General features: G+C 42.0%; 1 protein-coding gene across 5 annotated transcripts in view; it reads left to right on the forward strand.

Annotated features, from left to right (window-relative positions):
* Nucleotides 1–21531, forward strand: part of snx25 (sorting nexin 25) — a 302483-nt gene that overhangs the window by 52958 nt on the left and 227994 nt on the right. For all 5 annotated transcript variants that reach the window (XM_059974381.1, XM_059974379.1, XM_059974382.1 and 2 more), the window contains exon 3: nt 7266–7350. In XM_059974381.1, the coding sequence (XP_059830364.1) occupies nt 7266–7350 (85 nt within the window). The remainder of the gene's footprint in view (nt 1–7265; nt 7351–21531) is intronic.

A 21531-nucleotide genomic window follows, 5' to 3' on the forward strand; every position in this document is an offset into this window, starting at 1 on the left:
TTCATTGTTTTAAATATTAAACTTTATTTATTTGCCTTTGTGTTCTAAAATGTAGTTTCCCAGTTTGCTGCTGCCAACTCGTGCTTGATACTCTTTTGTAGTTTGATATAATTTGGCATAAATTCTGTCATACTGTTATTCCTTGTCCATGAAAGTCCCTTAATGGGCTTATACCTGTTGTAAATCACTAGCAGCTGCCCCAGAGCAGGGGCTCTGGTACACCCAGTACAAGTTCAAGACCATAAAATATAGGAGCAGAAAAGGCAAGCTGGCCTATCAAGCCTGCTCCGACATTCAATCATGGCTGATCCTTTTTCTATCTCCTCCTCAACCCTAGTTCCTAGTCTTCTCCCCGTAACCTTTGATGCCATGTCCAATCACAAACCTATCAATTTCTGCCTTGAATACACGCAATGACCTGGTCTCCACAGCTCATGTGGCAACAAATTCACCACCCTTTGGTTATTTCTTCAGCAATTTGAACGGGACACAACTGTGCAAGCGCGTGGAGGTCGGCCAGGGAGAACAGCAGGAAGAGTTTTTAAAAAAGACAGATTTATAGAGCGGGCAACGGAGTAGTGAGAGATAGAGTGGGAAGGTTTTGGCTCAACGGGGCTTAGGCGATAAGGGGTCAAGACCAGGTAGGATATCTGTTTAAAATAAAGAAAGGTGTGTGAGGCTGGTTTTCTGTGCTCAGTGTCAGATGTGGGAGGTCTCCTGGCCTCCTGGATGACCACATCTGCACCAGGTGTGTTGAGCAAAAAGGACTGGTTGCACTTGAATCCGCGGGGGACCAATATCCTGGCGGGAAGGTTTGCTAAGACTATTGGGGAAAGTTTAAACTAGAATCGCTGGGAGCTGAACTGAAGTGACGGAGGATGGCTCACAAATAGAGATAGTGTGAGGGAGGATAGGCAGGTGATAGAGAAGGTACACGCTCAGACCAACTGTTTGAGATACGTCTATTTTAACACAAGGAATATTGTGAACAAAGCGGATGAGCTTAGAGTATGGATTGGTACTTAGAGCTATGATGTGGTGGCTATTACAGAGACGTGGATGGCTCAGGGACAGGAATGGTTACTTCAAGTGCCGGGTTTTAGATGTTTCAGAAAGGACAGGGAGGGAGGCAAAAGAGGTGGGGGTGTGGCACTGTTGATCAGAGATAGTGGCACAGCTGCAGAAAAGGTGGATGTCATGGAGGGCTTGCTTATGGAGTCTGTGGGTGGAGGTTAGGAACAGGAAGGGGTCAATAACTTTACTGCGTGTTTTTTTTATAGGCCGCCCAATAGTAACAGGGATACCGAGGAGCAGAGTTGTCATGGTGGGAGATTTTAATTTCCCAAATATCAATTGGCATCTCTCTAGAGCAAGGGGTTTAGATGAGGTGGAGTACTTGATTTGGTATTGGGAAATGAACCTGGTCAGGTGTCAGATCTCTCAGTGGGAGAGCATTTTGGAGATAGTGATCATAATTCTATCTCCTTTACAATAGCATTGGAGAGTGAAAGGAACAGACTAGTTAGAAAAACGTTTAATTGGGGTAAGGGGAATTATGAGGCAGGAAGTTGGAAGCTTAAATTGGGAACAGATGTTCTCAGGGAAAAGTACGGAAGAAATGTGGCAAATGTTCAGGGTATGTTTGTGTGGAGTTCCGCATATGTATGTTTCAATGATACGGGGAAGTTATGGTAGGGTACAGGAAGTGTGGTGTACAAAGGCTGAAATAAATCTAGTCGAAAAGAAAAGCTTACAAAAGGTTAAGAGAGCTAGGCAATGTTAGAGATCTGGAAGTTTATAAGGCTAGCAGGAAGGAGCTTAAGAATGAAATTAGGAGAGCCAGAAGGGGCCATGAGAAGGCCTTGACAGACAGGATTAAGGAAACCCCCAAGGCATTCTACAAGTATGTGAAGACAAAGGGATAAGACGTGAGAGAATAGGACCAATCAAGTGTGACATAAAAGTGTGTATGGAACCGGAGGAAAGGGCAGAGATACTTAATGAATACTTCACTTCAGTATTCACTATGGAAAAGAATCTTGGCGATTGTAGGGATGACTTGCAGTGGACTGAAAAGCTTGAGCATTTAGATATTAAGGAAGAGGATGTGCTGGAGCTTCTGGAAAGCATCAAGTTGGATAAGTCACTGGGACTGGATGGGATGTATCCCAGTCTACTGTGAGAGGTGAGGGAGGAGATTGCTGAGCCTCTGGTAATGATCTTTGCATCATCAATGGGGATGGGAGAGGTTCCAGAGGATTGGAGGGTTGCGGATGTTGTGCCCTTATTCAAGAAAGCGAGCAGGGATAGCCCAGGAAATTATAGACCAGTGAGTCTTACTTAAGTGGTTGGTAAGTTGATGGAGAAGATCCTGAGAGGCGGAATTTATAAACATTTGGAGAAACATAATATGATTAGGAATAGTCAGCATGGCTTTGTGAAAGGCAGGTCGTGCCTTAGGAGCCTGATTTAATTTTTTGAGGATGTGTCTAAACACATCGATGAAGGAAGAGCAGTAGATGTAGTGTATATGAATTTCAGCAAGGCATTTGATAAGGTACTCCATGCAAGGCTTATTGAGAAAGTAAGGAGGCATGGGATCCGAGGTGACATTACTTTGTGGGACCAGAACTGGCTTGCTCACAGAAAGTAAAGAGTGATTGTAAATGGGTCATATTCTGCATGGAGGCCGATGACCAGTGGAGTGCCTCAGGGATCTGTTTTTGGACCCTTGCTCTTCATGATTTTTATAAATGACCTCAACGAGGAAGTGGAGGGATGTGTTAGTAAGTTTGCTGATGATTCAAAGGTTGGGGGTGTTGTTTATAGTGTGGAGGGCTGTCAGAGGTTACAGCGGGACATTGATAGGATGCAAAACTTGGCTGAGAAGCGGCAGATGGAGTTCAACCCAGATAAGTGTGAAGTGGTTCATTTTGGTAGGTCAAATATGATGACAGAATATAGTATTAATGGTAAGACTCTTGGCAGTGTGGAGGATCAGAGCGATCTTGGAGTCCAAGTCCATAGGACACTCAAAGCTGCTATGCAGGTTGACTCTGTGGTTAAGAAGGTATATGGTGCATTGGTCTTCATCAATCATGGGATTGAGTTTAAGAGCCGAGAGGTAATGTTGGAGCTATATAGGGTCCTGGTCAGACCCCACTTGGAATACTGTGCTCAGTTCTGGTTGCCTCACTGCAGGAAAGAAGTGGAAGCCATAGAAAGGGTGCAGAGGAGATTTAGAAGGATGTTGCCTGGATTGGGGAGCATGCCTTATGAGAATAAGGTTGAGTGAACTCAGCCTTTTCTCCTTGGAGCGACGGAAGATGAGACGTGACCTGATAGAGGTGTACAAGGTGATGAGAGGCATTGATCGTGTGGACAGCCAGAGGCTTTTTCCCAGACCTGCGAAGGCTAGCACGAGAGGGCATAGTTTTAAGGTGGTTGGAAGTAGGTACAGAGGAGATATCAGGTAAAGTTTTTGCGCAGAGAGTGGTGAGTGCGTAGAATGGGCTTCTGGCGGTGGTTTCTTTTAAGAGACTCCTGGATGGCTACATGAAGGTTAGAAAAAGAGAGGGCTAGAGATAAAGCCTAGGTAGTTCTAAGGTCGGGACATGTTTGGCACAGCTTTGTGGGCCAAAGGGCCTGTATTGTGCCATAGGTTTTCTAAGAAATTTCTCTGTATCTCTGTTTTAAAAGTGCGCCCCTCTATCCTGAGGATGTGCCCTCTTGTCCTAGACTATTCCACCATGGGGAAACATCCTTTCCACATCTACTCTGTCTAGGCCTTACAACATTCGAAAGGTTTCAATGAGATACCCCCCCGTCCCAATCCTTCTGGATTCCATCAAACGTTCCTCGTATGGTAACCCTTTCATCCCTGGAATCATCCTTGTGAACCCTCTCCAATGCCAGCATATCTTTTCTAAGATGAAGGGCCCAAAACTGTTCACAATAGTGAAGGTGAGGCCTCGCCAGTGCATTATAGAACCTCAGCATCACATCCTTGTTCTTGTATTCTAGAACCCTTGAATGTGCCTGCTAGACCTCTTGGCATTTGCCTTCCTCACCACCGAATCAACCTGCAAGTTAACCTTCAGGGTGTTCTGCACAAGTTCATGTTCACTTTTGGTTTGCCCTGTTTTAGCCGCTGCAATCTTACTGGATAGCTTTGCCATCTTAGGGAAAGACAGTAACCAATAGACATGTGTGCGTGTGTATTTGAAGAGGACTTCAAAAAAAACTAAATGTGGCTCTAGGCCTTTGATTTAATCATCCTCGCCCTCTACATTTATGTTACATAGTTAACTGGATAAAAGTCTGGGAGTGGAAGTCAAACTGCTTTGTGTTACGGTGTTTATCTGGTGTAATTAAGACCACCTTGTATCGTCTCAGTTTGTGTTCTTCAGTTGTTACCTTGACTGTGTCCAAAATGTCTGCACAAAATCTGGGATCTCTATTTTAATAAAAGGTGCTTTAAGCCCTGCAAGTACCACCTGTAGATTATATTCAAAGTGCTGATGTTGCATCATGTGTAACATGTATAAATGGTTGGCATTTAGCTTGCGATAAGGTTACTACTGTATAGTACTGTTAAAAAATTAGGCAGACATGTATAGCTAGCATGCTCAAGACTTTTGCACAGTTTTGTAGTAATTTTGTGTATTGCACTGTACTACATCCACAAAAAAAGCATAACATGTGAATGGTGAAAAACCTCATTTTGATATGGGTGTCTATTGTGGACTGAGAGTGGGAAGGGAGCAGGGAGAAAGGAATCATAGTTGGGAAAAGGGAAAGGGAGAGGGGAGGAAGTGGGAAACACCAGAGAGACATTCTGTTATGATCAATAAGCCAATTGTTTGGAATCAAATGACTTTGCCTGGTGTCTCAGGGCTGGGTGTGTCCGCACCCTCACCACCAGTTGCTTCTGGACCGTCTTCTCTACCACCTGTTCCATACCCCCCCCCCCCCCCAGGTTCTCCACCCTTGCCATTCTCAATGTCCTTTGCACCTGTCACATTTACAAACTTGCTCTCTGCTCTACCTTGACAAATCCTGTACTGTGCAAATATCTTGGGGGCCCTAGCTATAAATATGTGCTAGACTTCTGCACAGTACTGTATGTATTCAATGTAAAACCATGTTAGCATGGTTGGATTGCACAGGTGAGAGTTGGGAATCCTTTCAAGCTTTTGTCTTTAAGTTTATAATAAGGTGCATTTCTTAGGGTTATACTGTCAATCCTGAATTTGATAATATATTAATGGCCTTTTATTCCAATTTCTAACTGGCATGATGCATTTCTGAACTGCAGAGAGCCATCAATTATGTATATCTTGAGTTATTTGAGGAGCTCTGTGTCGTAAGTTGATGCTGTTTGTGGCATATACATGTAGTGAAATATTAGGTAATGTCACGAAGTTTTTCACTGCCAGCTTAAAATGGACAAGGAAAAATGTTAGCATTCTGGGCACTCTAATATTAATGAAAATTCTCTTTATTGTGTTTTGGTACCTCAGGAGATGAAGGTAGTTATTTTTTTTCAGATGAGTTTCTGTGGTTCCATGCTTAATGTTTTCATTTATGGTGATGTAATTTTAAGGTGCTGTGACCAGCATGAGCTCTAATCATCAGCATATGACCTGTAGCACCAGAGATCCCAAACAAACCAGACCACTGTTACACTAAACAAACAGGAGGAAATCTGTAGATGCTGGAAATTCAAGCAAAATACATAAAATGCTGGTGGAAAGCAGCAGGCCAGGCAGCATCTATAGGGAGAAGCGCTGTCGATGTTTCGGGCCGAGATCCTTTGTCACATCAGAGGATCAGAGGTGGAGAGGGTCAACAACTTTAAATTATTTGGTATTATTATTTCGGAGAACTTATCCTGGGCCCAGCACATAACTGCAGTTATGAAGAAAGCACGGCAGCGCCTCTACCTCCTTAGGAGTATGTGACGATTTGACATGACATCTAAAACTTTGACAAACATCTGTAGATGTGTAGTGCAGAGTCTGGGACTCCCCACTTCACTTGTCCCATCACTGAAATATTCCCACAGCTAATGTACTCACTTTCAAGGATTATTCATCTTGTGTTCTTGATAGTCACGATTTATTTATTTATTTATTTATTGTTATTTCTTTCTTTTGTATTTGCACAGTTTATCTTTTACACTCTAGTTGAACACCCAAGTTGGGGGTCTTTCATTGATCCTGTTATGGTTGTTAATATTCTATATATTTATTGAGTATGCTTGCAAGAAAATGAATATCAGTTGTATATGGTGACATACAGTATATGTACTTTGAACTTTGAATTTGTCTGTGTTGTGTCATGGCCCTAATTTTTTCAGGAGCAGCTCTTCCCTCAATGAGTAAGAATGGGAAGAATAACAAAAAATGGCAGAAGCTCTCAGCTGGTCAGGCAGCATCTGTGAAGAAAGAAACAGAATGATTCTTTCTAAAGAAGCTGTCTAAGGTGATATGGAATGGACATGCATATTGGCCAGACCATTTTGAAGAGATAGGTTTGCTTTCAAAATATATCCTATATACACTAACAGGTTCATGCAGATCAGCAGACTTTGTGCTCACTTTGTCCGCCATGATACTTGCTGCTAAGCTTGTACTCCGTTTTGCAATGTAATTGGATATGAACTTAGGATTTTTACAGTTTGTCTCATGGTGACAAAGAATGATGGTTAATGTAGCTACTTGATCATTTACTTTAATCTCCAAAATTGATCCTTAGTGAAAAAGGTAAGAACACAAGGAACATTAATTGAAAATATATGAATAAAAATTGAGCTGTCATTAATAATGCCAAGTATTTCCAAACTTAGTAGGAAGCTGTTTGAGTATCAGATTTTGGATTTTTTTATATATACTGTTCCAACTTTGGATGTTATTTGAAGGAGGGAGTGATTTCATAATTATGCTTATTGAAAAGATAACCTAAGTGAACAGAATGGTTTGTTTATCCACCATTTCAGTGGCTTATTAGTTAACTAATTCAATCTGCAATGATTTTCTGGCAATTTTATGATGGAAATCCAACACACAATGAGGATGAATGCCTTAGCTGGTCAATGATTAACGCCATAGGAACATGACCAAAAAATTGCCATCATTACTGAGACTGTTCTTTTGATCTCTGTGAATACTTAACAGCTGTAAGCCCCATCTTCTACTCACCATTAAGACAAAGTTGTATGTCCAAAGTCGTCATGTTCATAATGTATAAATATTCAATTTCAGGGCCGCCTGTCAAGCACTTCATCTGAACCTGTGCCCACACGAAGAGTAGTTCTTTCACACAATATGGATAAAGCACTGAAAGAAGGTATGTTTTTCTTTAATTATTCTGAAAGGGTGGAAGGAAAAATGAGCAGACAAATAAGTTGAAGTAATTTCTGCAAATCCTTGGGTTATGGACTATGTTACAAATATAAAACTTGAGTACTGGAATTGTTAAACCTTTTTATGTATATATTAAATCGGCACAGAACTGTGCAATCTATTTATGAGGTCATGTGTTGAAAATAAATTCTGTTGTGATTAAATTTAAAAAAAAAATATTTCACTGCAGTAACCAGTTGATTATCCTGTAATTGGGCAATAATGTGCAATTGAGAACGAAGATACTCTTCCACACATTCCCTGATAGCTTTGCAAACTTGAGAACATTTTCAAAGAAGTTAAAACAACACACACAAAATGCTGGTGAAATACAGCAGGCTAGGCAGCATCTAAAAGGAGAAGCACTGTCGACGTTTCGGGCTGAGACCCTTCGTCAGGACTTCATCAGGACCCTTCAAAGAAGTTAGTTGTGTTCGTTTAAAGACATAATAAGGAATTGATTTATTAGTACTTAGGACTGATTTAGAAGTAGATTATTCCATGCATATTGGACTTTCACTTAGTAGAAATTGGTCAGAGCTTACTTTCCAAAGACTTGTTAAAAGGATTATCTTCCAAGTGTTCAAACTCCTAAGTAAAATTTATTATCAGAGTACATACATGTCACCATAAGTAACACTGAAATTCTTTTGCTGTGTGCATACTTAGCAAAACTATAGAACAGTAACTGTAACCAGGGTCAATGGAGAACAAACTATGCAAATATAAATAAAGAGCAATAAACAACAAACTTGAATTAACAAGATAAAGTCCTGAAAGTGAGAACATCAGTTGTGGGAATACCAGAAGTGAAATGGATGTAGTTATCCCTTTTTGTTCAAGAGCCTGATGGTTGAAAGTAGTAACTGTTCTTGAACCTGGTGATGTGAGTCCTTAGGCACTTATACCTTCTACCTAATGGCAACAGCAGGAAAAGAGCATGGCCTATGTGGTGAGGATCTTTGATAGATGCTGCTCTTCTTTGGCAATGCTCAATGGTTGGGAGGGTTTTACCCATGATGTACTGGGCCAAATCCAGTACCTTTTGTAGGATTTCCACACAAAGGCATTGATGTACCCATACCAGGCCGTAATGTAGCCAGTCAGCACACTTTCCACCACGTATCTATAGAAGTTTGCCAAGGTTCTGACTTCTGGGGAAGTAGAGATGCTTTCTTGCTTTCTTGCTTTCTTCACAATGATATTGGTATGATGGGTGCAGGATAGGTCTTCTGAGATAGTGACATCTAGGAATTTAAAGTTACTGATCCTCTCCACCTCTGATGATTATTAATTCACAGACCTCTGATTTCCCTCTCCTGAAGTCTACAATCTGTTCCTTAGTCTTGTTGACATTGAGTGAGAGATTGTTGTTGTTACACCACTCAACCAAATTTTTAGTCTCCCTCCTGTATGCTGATTCATCACCAATCTGAACTGACTGGCATCTACAAGTGCAGAAATCCAAGATCCAATTGCACAAGGGGGTATTAAGGCCCAGGTCTTGGAGTTTACTGGTTAGTTTTGAGGGAATGATGGTATTAAATGCTGAGCTGCAATTGATAAAGAGCATTGTGATGTATGCATCTTTGCTGTCCAGATGTTCCAAGGTTGTGTGAGGAACCAAAAAGTTGGCATCTGCTGCAGACCTGTTGCTTCAGTAGGCATATTGGAGTGGATCCAAGTCACCACTCAGACAGGAGCTGATATGCTTCAACACCGGCCTCTCAAAATACTGTGGATGTAAGTGCCACTGAACAATAGTCATTGAGACAAGTTACCATGCTCTTCTTGGGCACAAGTATGATTGAAGCCTGCTTGAAGCAGAGTGGTTGAAGATATCCATGAATATACCACCTAGTTAGTCAGCACAGGTCTTCAGTACTCGGGAAGGTACTCCATCTGGATGGAATGTTTTCCTTGGATTCACTGTCTTGAAGGCAGCCTAGACTCCATCTTCAGATACTGAAATCAAAGAATCATCAGGAGACATGGGGATGTGTGATGGTTCCTCCCTGTTCTGGTGGTCAAAGTGAGCATAGAAGGCATTGAGCTCATCTGAAAGTGAAGGTCTGGTGTCCCCCATGTCACAAGATTTAACTTTGTAGGAGATTATGGCATTCAAACCATGTCACATTTGTCGAGTATCCCTCATTGATTCCAGTCTAGTCTGGAATCTCAACTTCACCCTTGAGTTGGCTTTCTGGAGATCATACCTGCACCTCTTGTAGCATTCTTGATTTCCAGACTTGAATGCCTCTGATCCGGTTTTCAGCAAATTCTGGATTTCATTGTTCATCCAGGACTTCTGAGTGGGGAAGACCCTGAATGATTTCATGGGGACACTCTCATCCACAACTGTGGTCAGTGGTCTAGTAGGTTAGGACTTCTGCTGCAACAGGTTACTTGCTGGTGATGATTAGCAGGGTTTTCTTCAAACAGGCCTGGTTAAAGTCACTGACTATAATTTGAAATGTGTCAGGATAGGCTGTTTCTTACTTGTAGACAATATCATGCAGTTTCGCAATTGCTTGCTTATAATTGGTTGCTGGTGTTTAAAGTTCAAATTTATTAACTAAGTGCTTATACAGTATGTCACCATATACTACCCTGGGATTCATTTTCTTGTGGGCATTCACAGTAGATGCAAAGAAATATTTACAGGTTTACCATTCTGATGCAAAGCCTTCTGGGCCAGGAGTATCCCAGGTTAATTAAGCTGCCAAACAAACGATTATTTGTGATGTGAATATTGCTTAATTATTTATTAAAGCTATTGACATAATCAGATTTTCAGATGATCTCAACGATTTGTGCAGCTTCTATTTCATACTAATTATAGTTTGAAAAACAAATATTTGCTTGATATTGTTTGTTTTTAATCATTTTGCCTATTTGTATGAAAAATGAAAAATATAATTTGTTTCTTCTTTGCCATAATATTCATGTTCCATAAAAACCAAAAGTGGTGTTTAATCCCCTTAAATGGCCTTCGGAGCTATTCCATCTACTTACAACTTAGATGTAATTAGATTTTGTCTCTGTTATCCACCCAGTTTTAAATGGTGTTTGAAATTGTAACTGGGCATCTGAAAAGCTGTATCTTGCTTTCTTGGTCATTTTTCATGAGAGTCCAATGATGCAGTAAGCTATTTATATTCAATGGGATTTGATCATATCTCATACATTAAGATATGTGAATGTGGACAGCAGTAGTTGGAATCCAGGACAAGGGGGTAGCTGCAGCTTGGCTTATGTGTATCAGGTACTGCTCTGCATTAAATAAGATTTATGTGACTGTTTGACCAAGGCCTTTACTAGTGAAAATGTTCATTAACAAAGCAAACATCATAAATCAACATTGATCCCTTTTTATCACTATGACAAGGAAGTTAATGGAAAAGATTCTGAGGGACAGCATTAGTCTGCTCTTGGAAGTCAGGCTGATCGATAAGCTAGCTTGTTAGAGGGAAATTATATCTGATTAGCTTGATTGAACTTTATGAAGAGGTGATACTGTGTATTGCAATTGATGTGGTCTGTATGGATTTCATGTGTTGAGCAAGCTAAGGCTTTTCTCTTCAGAGCAAAGGATGATGGGAAGTGACTTGATAAAAGTGTATCACATGATAAGGACATTGATAAAGTGAACACCAGCACCTTTAACCCAGGGCAGAAATGGCTATTGTGAGGGGTACAATTTTAAGGTGATTGTAGAAAAATAAAGAGGATGTCAGAGGTAGTTTTATTTTGATACAGGAAGCGGTGGGTGCATGGAACATGCTGTCAAGATGGTGGTAGAGGCACAATCATCAGAGATATTTAAGAGACACTTTGATGGGCATGTGGATGGAAGAAAAATGAGGGCTATGCAGGAGATTGATCTTGGAGTAGGTTAATAAGTCAGCACAACTTGTGGGCAAAGGGCCTGTATTGTTCAATGTTCTATGTTACCCTTAAGGCCCACACCTAGGAAACTGGTTTAATAGGCTGGAGCCTGTGTAAGTTTCTAAATATGATCTAAAATTGCTTGGTAATCAGAGGTAGAAGTTGATGGTGGAGGGTTGTGCTTTGGTTGCACCCCTTTGACCAAAGAGATTGGTGCTGGAACATTAACTGTTATGACACTGCAATGATTTTGATATATTAATTTAAAAAAGTATGATTAGGAAGTTTGCAAATATTTGTGATGTTGATTGCAAGGAGAATAGTCTTTGAGTTTTAGGATAATATCGAGTTTAATCCTATTAAAATGAAATGATGCATTTCGGAAAGGACTAACAATGGTGCATAATACAGTGAAAGATGGAGCCAAACAGAGTACAGAGCAGGGGACCTTAGTGTACAAGTTTAAGGATTCCTGAAAGTGACAATGCAGGTAGATAAGGATAGATACTTTTATTAAGGATATAAGAACAGAGAGCCTATGTGCAAGTTTATAAAACATTGATTAGCCATACCTGGACTACTGTGTGCAATTCTGCAGTGACACTACAGAAAATACATGATTGCCTTAGAGAGGGTGCAGTGGAGATTTGACAACATGTTGCCTGGGATGAAGTGTAGTTTGAGGATAGGGTGGTAAGGTTAGGTTATTTTTCTGAAGTAGAGAAAACTAAGGAGGTACCTTATTGAGAAATACAAAATTATGTGGGGCATAGACAAGCTAGTTAATAAGACATTTTCCCTCATGACAAAGGTCTCCAAAACTAGGACACACAGTATGTTTAAGAGGCAGTATGTTAAGCTCTTTTGGAAGAGGACAGCGAGGCTTTGAGAGGAAGTGCAGCAGCGGCCATTTTCAAATTGTCCAATTGCGTCTCAGATCGGAGTTCTGAGAGGCGGGACTATGCAGGCGCATGAGGAGGCCTGGGAAGGAGGGAAGATATAAAAAGAACGCAGCCTTAAGAAGCGGGCAGCTTCGTTTGCGGGCAGCAGAGTGCGCCGGGAGCAGAGTGTAGGGCTTGGGCTCAGGGGGCTTAGGCGGAAGAGGGCACAGTAGGCTTATCTTTTAGTTCTTGTTATTGTCAGTTATTCGGGAAGTATGAGTGTGAGGGCAGCTTGTTGTTCTCGGTGTCGGATGTGGGAGGTCCTGGAGTCTCCGAGCCTCCCGGACATCAGGAGCCAGGTGCACTGAACTGCAGCTCCTGAGGGACCGAGTTAGGGAACTGGAGCTGCAGCTCGATGACCTTCGCCTGGTCAGGGAGAGTGAGGAGGTGATAGAGAGGAGTTACAGGCAGGTGGTCACTCCGGGACCACGGGAGGCAGATAGGTGGGTCACGGTCAGGAAGGGGAAGAGGTACCCCAGTGGCTGTACCCCTTGACAATAAGTACTCGTGTTTGAGTACTGTTGGGGGGGACAGCCTACCTGGTGGAAGTGACAGTGGCCGGGCCTCCGGCACAGAGGACGGCCCTGTAGCTCAGAAGGGTAGGGATAGAAGAAAGAGGACCATAGTAATAGGGGACTCGATAGTCAGGGGTTCAGACAGGCGATTCTGTGGAGGTGATCGGGAGTCCCAGATGGTAATTTCCCTCCCTGGTGCCTGGGTTCGGGACGTTTCTGATCGCGTCCAAGATATCCTGAAGCGGGAGGGTGAGGAGCCAGAGGTCGTGGTACATGTAGGTACCAATAGGTAGGAAAAGGGAAGAGGTCCTGAAACGAGAGTATAGGGAGTTAGGAAGGCAGTTAAGAAGAAGGACCGCAAAGATAGTAATCTCGGGATTACTGCCTGTGCCATGCGACAGTGAGAGTAGGAATAGAATTAGATGGAGGATGAATGCGTGGCTGTGGGATTGGAGCAGGGGGCAGGGATTCAAGTTTCTGGATCATTGGGACCTCTTCTGGGGCAGGCGTGACCTGTTCAAGAAGGACGGGTTACACTTGAATCCTGGGGGGACCAATATCCTAGCGGGGAGGTTTGCTAGGGCTACAGGGCAGACTTTAAACTAGTGAGATGGGGGGGGGTGGGAATCAATTTGAGAAAACAATGGGAGAGGAGGTTAGTTCACCAGTAGAGCAAGTAAATAGGCAGTGTGTGAGGGAGGAAAGGCAGGTGATGGAGAAGGGATGCGCTCAGCCCGAAGATGTAGGGGAGAAGAAAGAAAAGGATAATAAATTTGAATGCATTGTTAGGGATGAAAAGAGAGGAGGAGGTGGAGAGTATCTTAAATGTATCTATTTTAATGCTAGGAGCATTGTAAGAAAGGTGGATGAGCTTAAAGCGTGGATTGATACCTGGAATTATGATGTTGTAGCTATTAGTGAAACATGGTTGCAGGAAGGGTGTGATTGGCAACTAAATATTCCTGGATTTAGTTGCTTCATGTGTGATAGAGTAGGAGGGGCCAGAGGAGGAGGTGTTGCATTGCTTATCCGAGATAATCTTATGGCGGTGCTTTGGAAGGATAGATTAGAGAGCTCCTCTAGGGAGGCTATTTGGGTGGAGTTGAGGAATGGGAAAGGTGTAGTAACACTGATAGGAGTGTATTATAGGCCACCTTATGGGGAGCGTGAGTTGGAAGAGCAAATGTGTAAGGAGATAGAAAATATTTGTAGTAAACACAAGGTGATGATTGTGGGAGATTTTAATTTTCCACACGTAAACTGGGAAGCTCATTCTGTAAAAGGGCTGGATGGTTTAGAGTTTGTGAAATGTGTGCAGGATAGTTTTTTGCAACAATACATAGAAGTACTGACTAGAGATGGGGCAGTGTTGGATCTCCTGTTAGGGAATGCGATAGGTCAGCTGACAGATGTATGTGTTGGGGAGCACTTCGGGTCCAGTGATCACAATAGCATTAGCTTCAATATAATTATGGAGAAGGACAGGACAGGACCTAGAGTTGAGATTTTTGATTGGAGAAAGGCTAACTTTGAGGAGCTGCGAAGGGATTTAGAGAGAGTGGATTGGGTCAAGTTGTTTTATGGGAAGGATGTAATAGAGAAATGGAGGTCATTTAAGGGTGAAATTATGAGGGTACAGAATCTTTATGTTCCTGTTAGGTTAAAAGGAAAGGTTAAAGGTTTGAAAGCACCAGGTTTTCAAGGGATATTAGAAATTTGGTTCGGAAAAAGAGGGATGTCTACAATAGACATAGGCAGCATGGAGTAAAGGAATTGCTCGAGGAATATAAAGATTGTAAAAGGAATCTTAAAGAGATTAGAAAAGCTAAAAGAAGATATGAGGTTGGTTTGGCAAATAAGGTGAAAGTAAATCCGAAAGGTTTCTACAGTTATATTAAAAGCAAGAGGATAAAATTGGCCCCTTAGAGAATCAGAGTGGTCAGCTATGTGTGGAGCCGAAGGAGATGGGAGAGATTTTGAACAATTTCTTCTCTTCAGTATTCACTAAGGAGAAGGATATTGAATTGTGTAAGGTGTGGGAAACAAGTAAGGAAGTTATGGAACCTATGACAATTAAAGAGGTGGAAGTACTGGCGCTTTTAAGAAATTTAAAAGTGGATAAATCTCCGGGTCCTGATAGGATATTCCCTAGGACCTTGAGGGAAGTTTGTGTAGAGATAGCAGGAGCTCTGACGGAGATCTTTAAGATGTCATTAGAAACGGGGATTGTGCCGGAGGATTGGCGTATTGCTCATGTGGTTCCATTGTTTAAAAAGAGTTCTAGAAGGAAGCCTAGCAATTATAGACCTGTCAGTTTGACATCAGTGGTGGGTAAAATAATGGAAAGTATTCTTAGAGATAGTATTAATAATTATCTGGATAGACAGGATCTGATTAGGAGTAGCCAGCATGGATTTGTGCATGGAAGGTCATGTTTGACAAACCTTATTGAATTTTTTGAAGAAGTTACAAGGAATGTTGACGAGGGTAAGGCAGTGGATGTAGTCTATATGGACTTCAGCAAAGCCTTTGACAAAGTTCCACATGGAAGGTTAGTTAAGAAGGTTCAGTCGTTAGGTATTAATGCTGGAGTAATAAAATGGATTCAACAGTGGCTAGGTGGGAGATGCCAGAGAGTAGTGGTGGATAATTGTTTATCGGGATGGAGGCCAGTGACTGGCGGGGTGCCTCAGGGATCTGTTTTGGGCCCAATGTTGTTTGTAATATACATAAATGATCCGGATGATGGGGTGGTAAATTGGATTAGTAAGTATGCCGATGATACTAAGGTAGGAGGTGTTGTGGATAATGAGGTGGGTTTTCAAAGCTTGCAGGGAGATTTATGCCGGTTAGAAGAATGGGCTGAACGTTGGCAGATGGAGTTTAATGCTGAGAAGTGTGAGGTTCTACATTTTGGCAGGAATAATCCAAATAGAACATACAGGGTAAATGGTAGGGCATTGAGGAATGCAGTGGAACAGAGAGATCTAGGAATAACAGTGCATAGTTCCCTGAAGGTGGAGTCTCATGTAGATAGGGTGGGGAAGAAGGCTTTTGGAATGCTGGCCTTTATAAATCAGAGCATTGAGTACAGAAGTTGGGATGTAATGTTAAAATTGTACAAGGCATTGGTAAGGCCAAATTTAGAATATTGTGTGCAGTTCTGGTCACCGAATTATAGGAAAGATATCAATAAATTAGAGTGCAGAAACGATTTACTAGGATGTTACCTGGGTTTCAGCACTTAAGTTACAGGGAAAGGTTGAACAAGTTAGGTCTCTATTCATCGGAGCGTAGAAGGTTGAGGGAGGATTTGATCAAGGTATTTAAAATTTTGAGAGGGATAGATAGAGTTGACGTGAATAGGCTGTTTCCATTGAGAGTAGGGGAGATTCAAACGAGAGGACATGATTTGAGAGTTAGGGGGCAGAAGTTTAAGGGAAACACGAGGGGGTATTTCTTTACTCAGAGGGTGATACCTGTATGGAATGAGCTTCCTGTAGAAGTAGTAGAGGCCAGTTCAGTTGTGTCATTTAAGGTAAAATTGGATAGTTATATGGACAGGAAAGGAGTGGAGGGTTATGGACTGAGAGCGGGTAGGTGGGACTAGGTGAGATTAAGAGTTCGGCATGGACTAGGAGGGCCGAGATGGCCTGTTTCTGTGCTGTTGTTATATGGTTATATGGTTAAAAGGCTGGAGGGTTTAGATGGGATCTGAGGATTTCTTTTCAGTCAGTTGTTGTCATTCAGAATGCACTGCTCTAAGTTGGCAAATAATATAACCTAGACACACAACTTCTGTAATTCTGGGTGGGGCAAAAAGAATCTAAATGCTAAATTCGGATTTATAAACGACTACATCCTGTAGATGAGCAATTTCATTCAAGGCCCACAGATCTATCCAAGTTATTGAACATGTTTGAAGCTGTTACAGTATAGGATGCAATCCATTATAAATAGCTAGATTTTCAATCTCCCTCCTATATGCTGATACATCGCCATCTTTGGTTCGGCCTACGACAGTGGTATCATCAGCAAACTAGAAGATGGTATTGGAGCTGTGCTGAGCCACACAGTCCCCTGCTCTACTTGCTTTATATCTATGACTAAGCACACAAATGGAAATCCAGTGGGTCAGCCATCGTCCATGGAAAGAAATAATCAGTCAACATATTGGGCTGAGACCCTTCATCAGGACTGGAAAGGGAGGGGGAGGGAAAGAAGTACAAGCTGTAAGGCAATAAGTGAAGCTAGGTGGGATGAATTGCGATGCTGGGATGTGATGGGTGGAAAAGGAGAAGTGCTGGAGAAGAAGGAATCTAGAGAGGAGAGAGGACCATAGGAGAAAGGGAAGGAGGAGGGACACCAGAAGTAGATGAGAAAAGGTATGAGGGGGAGTCCGAGCAAGGAATGGAAGAAGGGAGAAGGGGGGAAAGTACTAGAAGTTAGAGAGGTTGATGCTCATGCCATCAGGTTGGAGGCTACTTAGGTGGAATATAAGATGTCGTTCCAATAATTAGTTGCAAGTAATACCCTTTTTTAAACCAAAAATAAATAGAATGTGTTGTTTCATTTTCCTTATTCTAAAAATAGTTTGAGGAAAACAATTTAAGAGTTTTTAAGTTTAAAGAGCAACTTTTTATATCTGCATTTGTTTTCAGTCTCTAATTCTATAGATGTGGTATAATTTTCTATTAGGAAATATCCAGCTTTATCAGCCCATCAAATGTCATCTTGTGCGTTTACAAGTGGAGGCTGAGGAAGTGAAAGTTGTGAAATTAAAAACATGATTAAAGGGAACCATGGCTCAAGTCTGCACCTGGAGGAGAAAACTAGTTGCTTGTTACAATATTTAACAGAACTAAAAGCCATAATTTGCAAGTATAATGCAGTTAGTCTGGTAACTTCAATTTTCAACCATGCTGCTAACTTAAGAGAAAAGGCATTAACTTCTGCAAATGCACTTTCAGCTCAGGATCTTAAAAGGCTGCAGAGAAGATATCCTTTATAGATTTTGCTTTTCAGCCTCCCTTGTTACTCATTCATCTTCATTCCAGCTGAGGTAGGCCCTAGAAAAATCTTATGGACTTATTCCACGTGAAAGTACAAATCCCATTTATGGTCGATCATGAAAATTACATAATTCCACTGCTGCCTTGCTTGCCTCTGTTTCTGTCACTCCCTTTGCTGCTGAAATATGTTCACCTGCACATTTCAAAAGCATGTCACTTATTTGTACCCTCATGTCTTTTGTCCATGCAAGTTTTATTTCTTTGCGCTTCACTCATTGAACCTCAACTTGCAAATCCATTTTACCACGTGGTCTACTGCAGGCTGTAACTATAGTCATCACAGTCAGTTCCTGGAAGTGCACAATATCCCTACTGATGCTAATGCTTCAGTCACAAATTCATCACTTTATCTTCCATGTCTGGAAAGAGGAGGATGTGTTTTCTCATTACCTTGCTTGCAACTCATCTCCAAACTTCAGAATAGAGCGGAGTTATTTGTAGAGCAAAACTTAAATTGGTCAATCTCTAGTTTGCACAATGGAACCAAGCATGTTATAAGGTGAGATTTTGGAAATATTCTGACAGACAGGTTTAAACTGGAAAGACAGGATTAATCAAGGATGGAGACCCAACGGACTGCATATGGTGGATTCTGGAGCATCGCACAAAATGCTGAGCAGCATCTATGGAGGAGAAATTGACGGTCCAGTTGCTTGATCTGAACTTAAAGTTAGGGTGATAGCTAGGACAAATAGGTGGAGGGAAGGGGAGGAGCAAGAGTTGGCAGGGGTGGGGGGGAAGTGGAGGACAAGGTGGGAATCACATAAGAAGCTGTGAGATGATGGGCAGGTGGAGAGGGTATGGGAAAGAAATATGATTATGGTGGCAGGACAGATTAGGAGGTGAGAGTAAGGGACGGTGGGGGGGGGGGGGGGGCGGTGGGAACAGTTAACTGATATTGTAAAAATTCAATGTTCAAGTTGCCCATTGTAGGTTAACCAGGTTGGAATATGAGGCACTATTCCTCTAGCTTGCATTTAGCCTGAGTTTGGCAGTGGAGAAAACAGAACAGATATGTTGGTGCTGGAATGGAGAGAATTAAAATGGCTGGCAACAGAGGGCTCCAGAGTGAAGATTCTTAGCTAAGTGGTCACTCAGTCTGCCTCTGGCGTCAATTGTAGAGATGCTACAATTGAAACACTGAATGCAATAAATAATGCCGGGGATTTGCATATGAAAGACTGCTGCACCTGAGAGCGCTGTTTAGGGCTCAGGATGGTGGAAAAGTAGGGACAGGTAATATACCTCTTGCATTTAGAGGGGAGAGTGCCTGGGAAGGCTTGAAATGGGTGGAGAGGAATGAGCAGAACCACAGTCACAGAGAGAATGATCCCCCGTGAAACAGGGAGGGAAGGGGATGGTGTGGTTGCTGTTGGGATCCAGTTGTTGTTGGTAGAGGTTGTGAGAAATGCCTTACTAGATATATGGACTGGTGGGGTATTAGGTGAGGACCATGGGATCTCTGTTCCTGTTCTGCCCTGGGAAGGATTGGGGTAAGAGCAGAACTGTGAGAAAGAGGAGATGTGAGTGAGGGCTCCATCAATAACAGTGGGGGTAAAACCTATTTACTGAAAAAAAAAGACATGTTGGAGGTCTTGGAGTGGAAGGCCTCATCTCAAGAACAGATGCTGTGAAGACAGAGGAACTGAGAAAAAGTAATTGTTTCTACACAACTAACAGATTGGGAGGAAATGTACTTGAGGTAACTGTGGGAGACGGTAGGTTTTTTTTCTCATAAAGGTCACCTTCCTTTATTAGGTAGAGATTATGCCTGGCCTACTTAATTGAATTTTTCCAGAGATAGTAAAGAGCTTTGAGGACAGTGCAATTAATGTGCCCTGCCTGGACTTTGTAAGGCCCGTGACAAGGCTTTGTGTAGTTTTGTGATTGGTAGCTACTGGACAGTTGTACTGCAAGAATTGGTGCTGAGAACCTTCTTGCTAATGATTTGGATGTGAATGTCAGGGTATAATCCCACACTTTGATTTCTTAAATTGTTTTTCCCTTTCTCTCAGTTTCCACTGTATCTGTTCTCCGGATGAGACTATCCATTCTAGAACATATGAGATGTCCTCCTCCTTCCCCCACCCCCACACGAAGAGCAAAGTTTCCCTTCCTCCACCACCATCGATGCTGCTGTCACCCACATAAAAGCATAGAAATAGAAACATAGAAAAGCTACAGCTCATTACAGGCCCTGCAGCCCACAATGTTGTGCCAACCATGTAACCTACTTTAGAAACTGCCTAGAATTTCCCTACCACATAGCCCTCTATCTTTCTAAGCTCCATCACTTCAATTTCCCACACATCTGCCCTCATCCTATCCTCCTGCCGCCATAACTGGCATAGGGTTCCGCTGTGTTTGCCCACCACCCCATAAGCCTCTGTATTGAGCATATTATTCTCAGTAGCTTCCATGACGGGATCCTACTACTCGTGTTCCATCCGGTTAGCCTCCAAACAGATTTCATGAGTATCGATTTCAACAACTTCTGGTAATTTCTCCCCCAGCCCTCCTAATTTCCATTAATCTCCATTCTGGTTACCCTGTCACCCCTCTCTTCTCATTGCCTGCCCATCATCTTTCTCATTTTCCCCTTCCTTCCCTTTCTTCCATGGTCCAATCAGATTCCTCCTAATTCAGCCCTTCAACTCTTCCAACTATCTCTTCCTAGCTTCTTACTTCATTCCTCTCCTCACCTGGTCTCACCTGCTACCTGCCAGTTAGTACCCCTTTCTCTCATCCCACCTTCTTATTCTGGCTTTCCCCATTCCTTTCCAGACCTGATGAAGGGTCTTGGCCTGGAATGTTGATTGTTTATTCGCCTCCATGGATGCTGCCTGACCTGCTGAGTTCCAGTATTTTGTATGTATTGGTTAGGGTATGATTGGCAGGTTCACAGGTGACATGAAGTACAATGGTAGCAAGGAGAGTAATCTTAAACTGCAGGCTGATACTGATCAGTTAATAAAGTGAACAGATGAAGTTTAATCCTAATATATCTGAAGTTATGAATTTTGGAAAGACTAACCAGAGTAATGCATAAAAGTGATGAAGCATTTTAATTACGAAGAGAAACAAGTTAGGCTGGGTTGGCTTCTCTTGGACTGAGAAAGCTAAGAGGGAATGAAAAGAAGCTGAGATGTGCAAAATTATAAGGGGCATGGATGGATAGATAGTGGGAATCTTGTCTCTATAGCATAGTAGTCTGAAATCAGAAGACATGGTTTTAAGTAATGAGCAGAAGAATTGGAGGTACTCTGAAGAAGATCTCTTTTTCTTCTCACTCTTTGAGTATGGTTGGAATTTGAAATGTACTGCCTGAGTGGTAAACGCGACATCGAGCACTTGAATAGAAGGCTACATATTCGCATAAATAAGATGAACATTTATGGGTACTTTGTGGATGCAATAGACCATTTCTACGATGCTGTAACTTTTCTCATTGAACTTTTATATGGAAGCAGTACTTGTATATTCAGAGATTGACATCCACATTCTCTTTGGCTGGTTCACTGCCCTCTGATAATAGGTATGTATCTGAATTAGGTCACTCCTCATTTTTTTATCCCCTCAGTAGGAGAGCTCTCTCATTTCAGAAGTTACCTGGGAAGAGAGAACTGGCATGAGCTTTTTTCTAATCTTGGAAACCATCTGTCAATGAAGATTGAAAGTTTCAGGGGTCAGAAATGTATGAATTTGTCAA

Source organism: Hypanus sabinus, chromosome 7 (genome assembly GCF_030144855.1).
Source record: "Hypanus sabinus isolate sHypSab1 chromosome 7, sHypSab1.hap1, whole genome shotgun sequence".
Taxonomy (NCBI): domain Eukaryota; kingdom Metazoa; phylum Chordata; class Chondrichthyes; order Myliobatiformes; family Dasyatidae; genus Hypanus; species Hypanus sabinus.